General features: G+C 39.9%; 1 protein-coding gene across 1 annotated transcript in view; it reads left to right on the forward strand.

The window, feature by feature from the left end:
- Positions 1-1114: 1114 nt before the first annotated feature.
- tacr1a (tachykinin receptor 1a) overlaps positions 1115-15922 on the forward strand; it is a gene marked incomplete at both ends in the record, with an annotated part of 75651 nt that continues 60843 nt past the window's right edge. Inside the window, one exon of the mRNA XM_083885973.1 lies at positions 1115-1518. Coding sequence (XP_083742099.1) covers positions 1115-1518 — 404 coding nt within the window. The remainder of the gene's footprint in view (positions 1519-15922) is intronic.

The following is a 15922-nucleotide window of genomic DNA, read 5'->3' on the forward strand; positions in this document are numbered from 1 at the left end:
AGGGCCCCAAAATCCCCATGAAGGCTTGGGCCAGCCCTGCTAATAATAGTAATAGTACTAGTAGTAATAATAATAATTACAATAATAATAATAATACTAACGAGCCCTCGAAATTCGCCAAAGTTCTGATGGCTGCCGTTTGCACGCCATTTTGAATATGTGAAACATTCTCCCAACATTTAATCATGGAAGGGTCTAAGTACAGTTTGACGTGTTTTTCATCTTCCTAGGACAAACGGCCTCAGATTAATAAGATCATTTATGAAACTTGCAAAACGACAAGAAATACGCCAAATCCAAGATGGCGGACTTCCTGTTGCGTTGAGGTCATGGTGTCAAGAGGATTTTTTGTTCGTCTTCAAGAACTTCGGCACAACTAAACTTTTTCCAGCTCCATAGGCACTTGACCTGTGGGGGCGCTACAGAGCCATTTTGCATTGGTTTTTCACAAGACCATTATTTTATAAAATTTTTCGCCAGTTCTGATGTGCGTGGAAATTTTCGTCCGAATTCACGCACTTTCAGGGGGTCAAATTCAAGACCAAAGCGACAAAGGAAAAATAATAATAATTCCTTGAATAACAATAGGTCCCTAATAATAATAATTCATCCTGCTTTCTGTTTTCCAGTGTGAGTTAAATCAAATAAAAGCTATACTATGGGCAGCTTCCCCGTGTGCTCTGACGCGGAACGGATGATTTACGCACCTGGCTCATCCATAGTCATAATTACAGCGGCTGTCTGTTGGACCTTGTGCTCAGAGAGCCGCGCGTGCAGGCGCTCATTCAGAGCAGGGGAGAGAGAGAGAGAGAGAGAGAGAGAGAGAGAGAGAGAGAGAGAGAGAGAGCAGAGCTGCAGAGGGAGAAGAAGAAAGAGACCGTTTTTCTTGCGCCAGTGTTTGTTAAATGTGCGCGTTTTCGCTTGTACGTTCAGAGAAAAGTTGAAGCCCTCAGTCTAGTGTTGTGTTCGCAGTCAGGGAGCGCGCGTCGCTGAGGTTTCTCTGACACTTACGTCTGCGCGTAAAGGCGAAACGGAGTCTTTCACTCAGTGGAGTAATGATTTAGGTTGATATCCAGAGTTTTCCCGCCGCCACTTTTCACTGTTAATCAACAACATGGATCCTTTATTCAATTCCACTGATTTGCCAATCTGGACCAGCAGCGTCAATGACACTAATAACAGGACCGAGTACGGGAACCAGTTTGTGCAGCCGGTGTGGAGGATCGTCCTCTGGGCCGTCGCGTACAGTGGTATAGTCATAGTGTCAGTGGTAGGCAATGTAACAGTTATCTGGATTATTATGGCACACAAACGCATGAGGACCGTCACCAACTATTTCCTGCTGAATCTGGCGTTCGCCGAAGCCTCAATGTCCGCCTTCAACACGGTCATCAACTTCATCTACGCCGTGCACAATGAGTGGTACTTCGGACTGGTCTACTGCCGATTCCACAACTTCTTCCCCATCGCAGCGGTGTTTGCGAGCATCTACTCATTGACTGCCATCGCCCTGGACAGGTAAGCTGCTGTGCCACAGGTTCTCCTCTTTATCTAAACAGTACAAGTGTGAGAAATGGCCTAAAAAGCCTAAAACCTGAAATTTACTACAACCTGTGCATCATCCAATCAGAAGAATCACATATATGATGTAGACTGCACGTATAGTGAATGCCTCTATATGTACAAACAGTGGCAAATCCAATTTAACTGTTCTTTTATACATACACCTCATGTTGTAAATAATATCTTTAAAGGGGCAATATGTAAGATGCAGAGGCGATGCTCTAAGACAGCAATGGAAGCTCTGCTTCCTCTAAAATGTCGAAGAGCTCAGGGCAGATTGTATGTATGGAAAAAATCACCTTTCATAGACCAGCAGCCATTGGTAAAATGTGGAACTAGATTTTCAAACGGGCACGGCAATCCAACTTAATGCACTTTTCATGAATTAACTGAACCTATTAAACCCCTAAACATTTTTTTCAGGTGTTAACCAGTGTATGGGTAATGCTATTTGCTGATCCAGGTGTAAATCTTCACATTTTAAAGTGTTGATAAAAATGGGGATATGTACTGCCCTCTGTGGTCAGACACCAGCGACTGCATTTAAATGTACCATCAGCTTTTTTTGTCCACTCTCGCTTCACTGGTACAAGGTTTACCACCCTCTAATCAGAAAGAGGCTTCTTGTCCCCTTCTATAAACAAAAGCTCTCACATCTTCACCTTTCTCTCTCACGCCACGCCCCCTGCCCCTGAAGAGGGGGTTCAGTTATTACCCTTTAAACCACGTGTCAAACTCAAGGCCCGAGGGCCAGATGTGGCCCGCCACGTCATTTTATGTGGCCCGGGAGTGATACATGGTCTTAAAAATCTGTGTTAAAATAGGTCTATGGTGCTTTCAGGCTTGCGTTGACCATAAACTACATTTACGACAATGCATGGCTATTGTCTTACCCGCAAAGTGACGGCACCGCCAATAAATCACAGTGTATCATGGAATATGCATCATGCAACGAGTGAAATTGAATAAGTAGTAAATACAGAAAGTTATTTAGCAATATGTTACGGAGTAGATACCTTTGTTTTACTTTAACTAAAAAACTGATCTACACTTTTCTATCACGTTAAGTTAAAGATAATTTGCAGGCTGAATAAACTGCCATTTTTATCAGTGAAAGTATTTGAACACATGGTGAGATCATTTTATGACTCAGTCAGTACATTACTTACATACAGCTCCATTCAAGTTGTCATTCCTGCATTAGAGTATTGGACCTCATGTGCTAGTGCTCCGTCACCCTTTAAATCTATAACACTGTGACTATTGAGCTGAAGCATGACTTGACCTCCAACCCCCACTGGAGGGCCACAAATCTCCACAGCGAACCATGAAATGAAGCCCATTTGATTTTATTGGTCGAATCATTTTTGTCTAATACAACTCTGCATTTACTTCATGTTTTGTGAGTGAAAACAAAAGAGGTTTAGGTTTTTTTTCCAGCTGAATCACATTAAATTGGAAAAATAAGGTGATGGAGAAGCATCATGGAGTAGAGAACATTGGCTGTATTAAAAGACGACTCAGGAAAAACAGTCTCAGAGCTATAAGTTAAAATCAGGCTGTTTGGATTCTTTAGATGCTTGTAAGACCGTGGCATTGTAAGTAAAATAAACAAAATGTGTCCCTGAAGCATACTGCATATTGCAGTCACTACATAAAATACCCTGTTAATGTACAGTACAAATTGTTCAAACTACAAGTTATCTGTGCTTCATTCAACCATTATCTGATTTTGATGTATTTATTCATCTGATTATGCAATGTTACCGAGAGATATTGCAAGTGTCAATTGATTTGTAATCTTTAAAAGGAACTCAAGCCTCAGTTCTATAATTAATGTGTAATATAAAATGTAATGGAGCATTACCATATGGAAACACCGTAACATATAAACCACTCTATATTTTAAGGAGGAGAACTTAAAGATATGAATTGTAAGCATTAACAGAAAAAACAGGCTCACTAATGCTGCATAATATAAATCACTGACTTTAAAATTGCTATTATACAGGGATGTTGCAACAGCCATGTGACATTTAAGGCTGTAACTAATGATTATTTAGATTATCCATTAATCTTTTGGGGAAAAAAACAGAGTTGTGGTTGTAGCCATTTTAGCACGACTACATGTTACCTTATCCTGATAATCTGAAGCTGCTGTCAACTAATAGTAGCCACGGCAACTGCTGATTTATTTTGTCAACAAAGTTCGCACTGTCCATAAGAAAACCACTGTGTGTAAACTGTTGTGTCCATGTGCGCAGCGACCCCTACTGATCGGGCGGGAAATTGCAGTGCGTTTCCGTCCACGACGCAGAAGTATGAAGGCTCGAGGGGTCTCCGTGGTTACGCAGTCGGATAACGTGTTACGCAGTCGGAGAAGTATAATGTGGCCTTTAAGGACGTAACTACGGAAACAACTCCGTTAGCACAGGCAACTTTTCCGTCCTCATTTGGAGCAAAACTTCCTCAAAATTCAACTTGCGTTGAGACAAATAACTAGCGCTAAAGACATGTTTGTTTCTTGGGCTATGTGACCTAATGGGAATTCAAAATTACATGACATAAAACCAATGATCCTAGACTAAACTAGACAAATCTGGAAATGTAAGTCCATCTGCGCTAAAAGATAGAAAATCGAGATCGAGAGACACCCCTACAATTAATAATGGATTAATTGAGTCATTGTAATGTTTCACTTTGCCCTGCATTGCACAGGTTTGGAGGAGTCTTTCAGAAAAGTGATAACAAAGAGACTCAATGCCAGAGGTGAAGGAGAGTGGATGTTACTTTTCTTTCTTCAAGGCTGGGTGGTCTGTGAATAATAACACACACAAGAAAAAGTCAATACAAATCTTTCATTTCATTTTCTTTTCTGTAACGTTAAATTATGTCAAAAGTGCACCTATAATGGAAGTAATGCAGTGCCCGAGCAGGGGATGTCTTTGAGTGGAACAACCCATAATCACAGGCGGAACTAATGGTTTGTGGCTTGTTTGATCGTTGTCCTAAAAAAACAAAAAAAACATGTCACACTTAATACTGAAGATAAAAAAATATGGGGTTTGAGTGAGTAGAAGCCTTATTTTTCAATGAAATGTCTCCTTATGACAGTGAGGTTAGTGTGTGTGTGTGTGTGTGTGTGTCCTTGGCTAGGACACAGGTCTGTGTTATATGTGCTACCTCTTACAGTGGGTATTAAAAACGGTGATGTCACTGGATGTTATACATTCACAGTGGGTCTCATTAATGCCAGGTTTTAACATACGCATACGAGAGTCTATGTGTGTGTTTTCATGTGTGGTGGCAGGTGGTTATGTTTGCCTTAATGCATGTATGTTTTTTTTATGTGCATATTACTCATATTACTCTGTGCAATTATGAGCATATGTGTAGTGTCAGTGGATGTGTTTTTATTTACATGTGTGATTAACACTGCCACATAAAGGCTGTATCCATCCTGCATTTGTCTTTTTTTTTTACCTGTAACATCTTTACTGATTAAGGATTGTTAGTTGAAGTTTTGAAGTTGACATTTTCCCATATTTGGTTAAACCCTTAGAGCTGGAAGAGGTGAGAATGAGAACCCGAGCTCACACATAACATTTCTCACACTGATTAGTGATAAAAATCACTGTACATAAATTAGTAATGTATGAATCGATGATGCAAAGGCAGATTGCTCTGCGTAGATCAGCCAATCTGAAAATGGTATTTCTTGTTGCCGGGTAAATACACTGGTTGCAGTATGGACGTGTGCGTACCAGTTCCGATCGGAGACGCAACTGTTCCAAAACCAGTGTATTTAAGTTTACAGTTTTTAAAAAAAACTATTTCTGATGAAATTAAGATGGCAACAGGCTAGACAACATATGCACTCAATATGATCATTGTTAGATTAGCATTTAGCCCAACTGCCTTTTTAGGAAATGTGGAAATATGAATTTATTTTTTCACCTGACTCTTGTGGAAGCCTAAAAAAATGCTATTAAATGTATTTTTGAGTATTTGAGTTTGTTGTTGGTGGTGGATTTTAAAAGTCACACACTGTAGGAATTCAACTGTCGCCATGATTATTTTGATGGTATGTCAATATACCAATATATTTATTTTTTTTACAGCAGCAGCAACAGCAGCAGTGCGGGGGTGTAAACTATTCTACACTGTACTACTTCAGTTTAGGCTCAAAAACATGGCTGTAATGTCCATTATTGACCATCAGAACAGCGATAATAAAAATGAGGGGCAAAAAAAAGGAAGAAAAAGCGGACTCTCCGCTGGAACGGACGGCTCAGGTTTTTGAACCTGCGCTCGTTAGGTGTCCACCAGAGTGAAGTACAGGGATCCTGACTGGGTGAGATGCCGTCTTCATTTGTGTAGCGCTTGTGTTATGTCCTCCACCCCCGTCCTAAACTTAAGCGCAACCTCGTTCGCACTGCACGCACACACGTACACTTGGACGCGCACCAGCCACTCGAGAGAACGAGCCATCGTGTGAGAGTGCAGAGAGCCTGGACAGCAGGATCACCTTTTTGTGCACAGCTTCTTTAACCTCCATGGTCGTGAACTTTACGTGTTTGTGACACTTTGACTTTTTTTACTTTTCATTTTTTCGTCGAGGTGCGCACGTGTCGATTGTCGATCGATTTGTCGACAAAAGAGTCCCATCCCTAGTGAATAACTCCCCTGTCAAAGCCTGAGCAGGTCTGCATCACCTGCATTAGCATGATGGCGCTTCTGGTTTCAGGTCCATGCTTTACAGCAGGGGTCACCAACGTGGTGCCCGCGGGCACCTGGTAGCCCGCGGGCAGCCAATACGGTGCCCGCGGGCTCACTTCACTTCACCTCACTTGCATGTATCCGTATGATCGCTCAGTAAAATATCTTTGATATTGTTTATAAAAACTGGTAATCGTTAGGAGTAAGCACTGGAATGAATGTGTATGCAGTTGAATGCATAATATTAATCATTTAAATGGTAAACAAACAAAAAAATATTATATGGTAGCCCTCCATATTATTTTTTACCCTTAAGGTAGCTCTCATCTCAAAAAGGTTGGGGACCCCTGCTTTACAGCATACGTCACAAAAAATGAAACTATTTGTATAACATGCTCTAACATGGGCTAATGTACCTGCGCATCCTGTTTCCGAATATATATTATATACTATTATTCCGCATGTTGAATATAATATTTTTTTTTATTCTGTTTGTAAACTGTAGGGGGAACGAGAGAGCAAGTCCTACTTTGTGTTACTTTGAGGAAAATATAATATCTGGTTTATAAACATGGACGTAGTCAATAGGTCGTTAAAGGTAATGCAGAGGTTCTTAAACCTGTAATACTCACTGGCCACTTTATTAGGGACAGAGGATAATATATATATATATATACATAACCCTCTTATAAAGAGACACCTGATGAGATCCTCTGCTGCTGTAGCTCGTCTACTTCAAGGTTTGACTTGCTGTGTCATGATCGTCACAAGAGGTCGAAAGAAGAGGTTATTTGAGTCATTATGGTTTTTCTTTACTTTCAAACCAGTCTGGTCATTCTCATTTCACCTCTGGTTCGTTGCCCAGAGAATTGCGATTCATATCTTTTCCAGGCTAATCTGGCCGGAGAGGGTTGTGTGTGAAAACAGAACAGCTGAGCTGATAAAATAGTGTTAGCTTGTCTTTACTGACGACATGGCTTCCTGTATGGCTCGCCTCCAACTGCAGCTTCAGATTTGTTGTTTTTTCCTTTGAGTTTGGCTCTATATGGTTTACAAAGGGGTTTTGTTTTCATTCTATCATATTATCCATCGTCCATGAAATTCGACCATATTTTGTTGTCTCTTCTCTTTCTTCCTTTCATTTCCACCATTTTCTGCTGTGTCCTCCGCCATGATGACTTCAGGGTAGATGAACCTCACATCCTTGCAAAAATATAAATCTTATTGGATCTCTTTCTTTCTTATGATTTTCTGATTTCTTCGCAGATTGTCCCACACTAATATTTTCTATATCGTCTAATTTTTATTGTTGACAAACGTGTCGGTAGCATAGTTTCAGTATAGTATCAACTTTATTTTTGTTTACTTAGGGTGAATTCCAATTCCTTGCTTAACCCTCAATCTTAACCCTCAATCTCAAATGTGCGCTCCCTCTAGTGCAAGTGCTGTCCTGATTCTCAGAAAGATTAAGGGCTGTATCGCCCTCAATATTGAGATTTTCCGACACCACCCTTGGGAGCAAGGGCTACCCAGAATGCATTGCGTGCTTTCACATAAGAAAGATGGCGTCGAAAGCAGCGAAGCGAGTGCGATACAAATGAAGTATTTTCTTTGTTAATAGAGATATAAAAATGATGAAAACCATTGTGTTATATTAGTTTAGGCCCATATTATGGATTACTGACGTCATTGTTGCGTAACATTTATTTTTATTTTACGATCTATTGTCAATAGCTGGCCGGTGCGCACACGCGATCGTTTACTTTTCAATAAGTCGTGGTGTGTGGTAACTGTCAGCTGAATATGTCTGTGGTTGTGGTATTTGTATGAGTATCATCTTATAACTAACTGACAACCTAATAACTTGACTGACAAACGGATCGTAATAAATAATCCTGACATAAATGTGTTCTTCTTCTTCTTTTTTGGAGTTGACAGACTGGACGCAGCTTTCTCGTTATTCTGCCCCCTACAGTCTGAAGACGTATCAGCATTTAAGGGGTGTCCCATTTCTAAGTGACAAAATAACCCTCAACACTTGGTTTTGAGGGCCAGTTAAGACAAGGGTTGAGCTTGGAATTGGCCCTTAATGTCTCGTTTTCCATTGTTGGAGATAAAAGCGACTATGCGACAACATTGTACTGCAACTGAGAATTAGGGATCTAGATGAACAATAATATCCTGCTTGAGTTTCAGGATTGTAACGGAAACAACAGGGAAGTTATGTGGTAATCCATGAGAGACTGATCCAGAGAGAGATGCCAGCTGATACGTGCCCCCTACTGCAGATTTTGACAGAGAATTATTAATCTGAAAGAGTATTCCAATGGGGCCACATGGCTGTGGAGTGGCTGGCATTGTTGCCTCATAGCATGAAGCCTCATTACATGTTTTCGCTGTGTTTGCATGGGTTTGCTTCGGGTACTCTGCATGGTTGCAGGTGGAGGTGGACGTGCAGTGGGTGAGCTTTCTGCTGGTTATTCTTTTCACTTTTTCATTTTGAGTCACCATTTACTTTGTGAGATATACCGACTTCATATTAGTAACTAGACATCCAATAACCAATAATTTGTAAATGGAGCAAATCCACAGGATCTCCTCAGGGCGGATGGAGCTCAGAGTGGCCATTGATTGGACATATTTTCATCGCCATAATTGCTATGATTATTCCTGTGGTGCACTCACACTGCACAACCTACATCGCCTATTTTGGTTGAGTGTGCTGGGTCTGATGCTGATTTCGAAAAAACATTTTTTTTTTCAAGAAATATGTACCTCAGTTCCCTGTATTACTACAAATCAGAGCAATGGGGAGCTTAGATGGAGCTGGTTTCCGGGCCAGATAACTGAAAGCACGGCAGCATTTTCATCATCATAAAATGATAGCAAAACGTGTGTTAGTTGTGGCTACAACTAACAATCTGGACAGTAATTGTCTATAAAAGAAACGCAAAGCAAGCTGCACAAATGAAGGTTTACTTAGAGTTTTCAGATCTAATCAATTGCCCAACAGGAGTAAATTTCCAGGTTAATGCAGTCATTATATCGGTTCCTTTTTATATTCTGCCAAAACTGAGTGTCTTTAATAAGACTATATTCACAGAGCATCACTTAGAACTTCGACTAAAACGAAAGAAAGCTTTTGATGTGTCAAGTTAAGGGTAAACTTTGTAAGGTGACATTAACAACCAATAAGAAAACATTTATATTTTCTTTTAGTAGTTTTGTTTTAGTTTGCCCTGAGCGATTCAACATGGCCTAAATTGAAAATAAAAACAGGGATTCAGATTTTTCGGCTTCTGAATAATCAGAAACCAGAAAGTGTGAATATTTTGGTGTTTCTTTGCACCATATAGTAAATTTTTGCTTTGTGGACAAAACAAGACATTTGAGAACATCATAATTTCCTGGTTTCATAAAGACATTACTCAACATTTTTGACATTTTTACGGACCAAACAAGTAATATATAATTTAATATAATTAAATACTCTTGGTAATTCGGCAAGCAGAAAATCGACACAATTCTCTTTAGTTTGGCTCTATACACCACTATTATGGATTTGAAATGAAACGAACAAGATGTGCTCTAACGGCACATTTTCAGATTTAATTTGAGGGTATTTACATCCAAATCAGGTGAACGGTGTAGGAATTACAATACTTTGTAGGGAGGGATCATTAGGCTGAAAATCAAAACAAACCTATCAGAGAAATAGCAAAAACATTAGGTGTGACCAAATCAACTGTTTGGAACATTCTTAAGGAGATATTACACCGTTGAGAAGATGAATGTCTATTAAAACTAGGTCATCTATGTAGTAGAAATGTGAAATAATATTTGAAGTGCCTTCTTGGCTAAGAAAGGCAGTAAAATCTTATTTATCGCTCATGTACACGAATGACCACAACTCCCAGAATGCACTGCCTCACGAGAGTCTTGTTGTCTCCATTGTCGCCCCTCGTAAGGCAGACCATGAGCGTCTGTGTGAGTTGTGTAAAGACTCAAATCCCCGAGAGGAATTAGTTGGCGAATACATTACGGACCTGCAAATTACACAGTGTTGTTTTCTATGGTGCTAAATTGTACCGGGATGTGCAGTAAAAACAAAGACAAACAGTAAGTTCCCATTATTTGCTGGTCAGAGATTCAGAGCCTGAAGATGCCTGAAGCCAGAAGGCTAAGCTAAGCTAAGCTAAGCTTGTTTTCGAGTTTCGGTGAAGAAACTCGAGACAAAAGCTGGAAACTCAGAGGGTTCACGGTTCATTTCCAGCAGGAAGACCTCACTGAGAGGTAAGACTGACGATAATACTCACACTCTCTTTCTGCTCATAGTATACGATGTGATAAAGTTGTCTGCAGTAAAGCGACAACTTTATCAAAGTAATGTTTGATAGACAATTACACGTTAAACTGTTGGCAAAGTAAAGCCACCCTCTTTTTTTCGCTGGAGAATAATGTCAATGTTATTCAAATGTTGTATTGTTATTCATGTTTGTTCAAGAAGTCACAGACAATTTTTATCTAATGTTATTCATAGACCACATTAGAATGTTCACAGCTTAGAGGAGAGCACAAATACAATTTTTTAGAAATCAGGGGAAAACTGAGGGAGGGAAGCACACTTTTTAAAATATAATACTGCTATTCTAGCAATACAAAGCCACATGCTAACCTGTGTATTCCTTTAAAAAGAAAGAATGCACCGGTGAGCTCAGCAACACCAAAATACCTGGAAGACTACAGAAAACCACAGTGGTGGATGTCAGAAGTATTATTTCCCTCCAGGAGGTAGGTGTATGTGTTTCAAAGTGAACAATCAAAAGAAGACTGCACCAGAGTGAATACAGAGGATGATTTCTGAAATGTTTTGAGCAATATTATCTGCTCATATTCAGCCAAATGCTTCAGAACTCATTGGACGGCGCCTGATTGAGCATGCATTTCACTTGCTGAAGACCAAACTGAAGGGAAAATGCCCAAAGAACAAGCAGGAGCTGAAGACCGTTACACAAGAGGCCTGACAGAGCATCACCAGGGATGAAACCCAGTGTCTGGTGATGTCTATGCCTTCCAGACTTTAACCTCTTCTTCACGGTTGCCCCCGGGATCGGGGGCAGCGTCAGACGCAGCGACAAAAGCATCATAAAACCATATCTAACTTCAACAAACACAGATGCTGCATACCCACAGAAAGGTCAGAAACTCAGCTAGAAGCTCATATAAATCATTCTTATGTTCATGAAACACAGTTAAAACACCGATTGATCAAACAGCAGGAGCGGAAAAAAACCGTCACAGCGCACACATTGAAAAGCGGCACCGGAGCGCCAGCGTGATTATGTAAACAAAAAAAACAAGTGTCGGCTGGACAGCGGAGAATCTACAGATTCCAGCGGTACAATTTTTATCACTCTACGACCAAGATTCACGGATCCAGCCCCAAAATAAGAGCAAAACAACAACTGACTTTCAAGAACTACAACCAGAAATATTGTCTTACCTTTGCTGTTTATCAAAACAAATTGTTTCCACCGGAACAAAACCCCTTCTAATGGAGAACTACACTTCCCAGCATGCTTTGGGGACAAATCCCGGTCTGATTGATCATTACAGAGCGACATTAGATCGTTCTGATTAGAGAAGGGCGAATGTCCGCCCAAATGCGTCATATGCATTTATGACTCGCTAATGAAGTGATTCACACGCATTTGGAGACCGGGGTCTGATTCTACCGGTTTAGACGTTTAAAACGAGCTGTCAATCACCCAAATTGACCAAGGTAAGCCAGAGCTATGGCGCTGCGTAACTGAAGACACTTCAGAGCCACAGAGTTATTATTACGCACCGCACAGGGAGCATTGATTTTAGGCGATATATTATACTTTTTAATTTTTTTTTTCAAAACAAGTTCTTTTTAGACCTGTAGTGACATATAAATAAAATTTAATTGGTTTTTAATAATTTGGTACCTAAGAAATCTCAAATGGCACAGATGGTGCCAAGCTGAGCCAAAAGTGAGAACGCCCAGACATCTCTTTACTAAAACCGCTGTAATTTCACTCTGCTTTATTTCAGCAGCATCAGACTTTGCACAGCTCATGTCCACATGTTGTTACATGACCTCCATGTGTTTTTAAGCTCCTACTGCATATTTTAAAGGTGATATTTGCTTTAAAATGCAATATTTTTTTAGGCGAGAGAAAAAAATCCTTCATTTATGCTGTGTTCCATGTATATTTACTCTGACACAGTGACATCTACAGTGAAACTTACACCTCTGGTGGAATCTCACAAGTGTTATCTGTAGTTTGATACCAAGATAATCCACATAGAGCTTGTAACTGCATAGGTTTACTCTATTTAGTTTGGGCATGTCATTTTCGAGCAGGGACTCCAAAAGGAGGGTCAGGGAAGAAGAGGTTAAGCTGTAATTGACTGCAAAGGATTTGCAACCAAGTATTAAACAATGAAAGTTTGATTTATGATTGTTTAGTTTGTCCCATTACTTTTGGTCCCCTAAAAAGTGGGAGGAAAGTGTTGTAATTCCTACAACATTCACTAGATTTGGATGTCAATGCCCTCAAATTAAAGCTGAACGTGTGCAGTTAAAGCACATCTTGTTTGTTTCATTTCAAATCCATTGTAGTGGTTTAGTGGTGGTTTTTCTGGCTTACTGAAACCCAGGAAAAGACTGTACATGTAGCTGATACCCTGATTTTAATTATTTGTAATAACTTTTTGTTCATAACACCCAGCCCTATGCTGAACCCTTCAAAATGATTGCATTAATGAAGCAACAAACAATAAATATAAAATGTTTCATTGATAGCTTATTACTTGCATCCTTCATTATCCATCTGTTTCAGTTTTAACGACATGTTTAAAGCTGTAGTGTGTAACTTCATTCAAGCCATCGCTGATTAAGCCTTTGAGCTCCACGACTCCCTCCATGTTTCCAAGTATAGCTGTGGTTTGTTTTCGTGTCCCCCACTCACATTCCTGCACTGCACAAAAGAAGTGATTTGTTTTATAGTAGGATTCATCATCTGTTAACCACAAATAAAGGTCCTGAATTTTCTGCAAATCGATGTGAGACATGATTAGAAACACGTGTGCTGTTTGCTGTTAAGTGAATAACTACAAATTGTTTATATGCAAACATAAACAGCAGTAATATGTGGCCAGCCATGGCAAAACCGGTCACAAGTCTACCGAGGGACATTTTGAGTTATTTGCAGATTCTGAAAGTGTGATTTCTAAGCTTTCCAACAATGTCCAACTCATGCAAATGATAATATTTGAAGAAGTTGTGGCCATTTGAATGTAGGCACTCCTCAAAGCTTTAGGGAGGATTTTAGCCTCAAAGATTTACACCTTCTGAGAGCAAAGAGACAGAATCATCACATTTACATATTACATATTACATACATATACATATTACACATTGTTGTGAGCTACACTGCTACACAGAACAATACATATACTATACATGAAAAAACTGGACATAATATCCTCTTAAGATTTTAAATCAAATAACTTAAAAAATATAGGAGGGGGTGGCTTATTCTGTTATCATTTCTTGTCCTTACACTTGTGTAGTCATACAGTGGTATGCAAAAGTTTGGGCACTCCTGTAAATGTTCATGATTTTCCTTTATAAATCATTGGTTGTTTGAATAAGACATTTCAGTTAAATATATCATATAGGAGACAAACACAGTGATAATTGAGATTTGGCACAATTTCAACTTTGACACTGATTCCTGGACATTGTTCTCCAGAATCTGCTGATATTGCAGACTTTCTGTAAATCATATAAACTTTATTTCACTTCTCAAATATCACTGTGTTTGTCTCCTATATGATATATTTAACTTCATATCCAAACAACCAATGACTTATATAACGATTTATAAAGGAAAATCATGAAAATTTACAGGGGTCCCCAAACGTTTGCGTACCACTGTATGACTACACAAGTGTGAGGACAAGACATGATAACAGAATAAGCTACCCCCCTCCTATATTTTTTAAGTTATTTCATTTCAAATCTTAAGAGGATATTATGTCCAGTTTTTTCATGTATTGTATATGTATTGTTCTGTGTAGCAGTGGAGCTCACAACAATAGTATCTGTGCTCATACAGAGCAGGGTGTGGTTTCACTGACAGCTTAGACCAGGCGGGGGTTGTTCTATGGAAATGTGATGATTCTGTCTCTTGGCTCTCAGAAGGTGTAAATCTTTGAGGCTAAAATTCTCCCAAAAGCAGTTTGAGGAGTGCCTACATTCAAATGGCCATATCTTCTTCAAATATTATCCGATTTGCATGTGTTGGACATTGTTGGAAAGCTTAGAAATCACACTTTCAGAATCTGTAAATAACTCAAAATGTCCCTTGATAGACGTGTGACCGGTTTTGTCATGGCTGGCCACAAATGCAGACTGCACTGAAGCACACGTGCATGCACCAAAATCCACTGAAAAGTGACAATAATCCAAGACAAAGAGAAGAGCTCAAAACAGTGCGTGTGGAGTGGTTGATGAACAAAGTCAAACTCACAACAAGACAAGCAAAAGGGTGTGGTTTAAATACACTGAGGAATCGAACAGCTGTGACGAACAAGACACAGGTGAAACAGTTTGGGGTAAAGTAAAGTGCACACCGACAGGGACAAGAAAACTTCAAGGTCTAGAAAATAAGGAGAGTTAATTCACAAATGTCAGTCTGAAATCTTGGCGGCCTCCTACATCTCTGACATCTGAGGCTCTATACGTTGCCACTTGCACAACAAAGGAACTCCGTCTGCAGCTTGCCCCACAGAGTGGCTCACAGCAGCAGTGACCCGACTGCACGGCATATTAACAACAGCTTGTGACGGCCTCCTCTCCAGCTTTCTCACCTTCCTCCACCAATCTTCACTTCCCCCTCTCCCTCCTGCATTTGTTGTCCACGTGTTGTGGCAAAAATTGTCGTAAGGTGTCTGATGAAGAAATAATGTTGCAATAAAAGTTGATTGCTGAAGCATTGGTTTATTTCTTTGCAAAGAGAGAGTCAACAGGAGACAACAGCTCGGAAGCAAGTCCAAGTTTGTCTAGTTTATAGTTGCCGTGTGTGGTGCTCTAAGTGTTGTCTGTGCAGCTGGTGACCTTGGTGCACAGCATGTGAATCAGGTTTGTGTTGGTGTAATTCAGCCTGCTAGGTGTTTGGGTTAAGGGTGTAAATGTAGTAGGGTGGGAAGTTCCAGTGTGTTTAAGTATAAATGTGTAATGTTGTGATGAGACACCACGTCATGAGCAGTTATGCTGCTCCCTGTCTCCCTTGTCTTTCTGTGATTCATTGCTCTGTGTCTGAAAATAGAGAATAATGTCTTTCTTCCCCACAAAAGGGTGTGACATGACTAGAACGAGGCAATAAGTTGGCAAAAAAATGTGATAAAATTTTAAATAAGCAAGCATATGGCTTTGTAAATAATCATTTAGCAAAATACTGTTTTGAAATAGATCAGTGTAGTGTCAAGATGAGGGAGTGATCTGCATTTTTGAATGGCAGATATTTTTACAGCGGATTTTTATCCAGGCTTGGGACTGGCATGCAGAGTACACTGGATGTATCTTCTGGAGCTGGGTTTATTTAAA

This window comes from Microchirus variegatus (genome assembly GCF_963457635.1).
Source record: "Microchirus variegatus genome assembly, chromosome: 3".
In the NCBI taxonomy this organism is placed as follows: Eukaryota; Metazoa; Chordata; class Actinopteri; order Pleuronectiformes; family Soleidae; genus Microchirus; species Microchirus variegatus.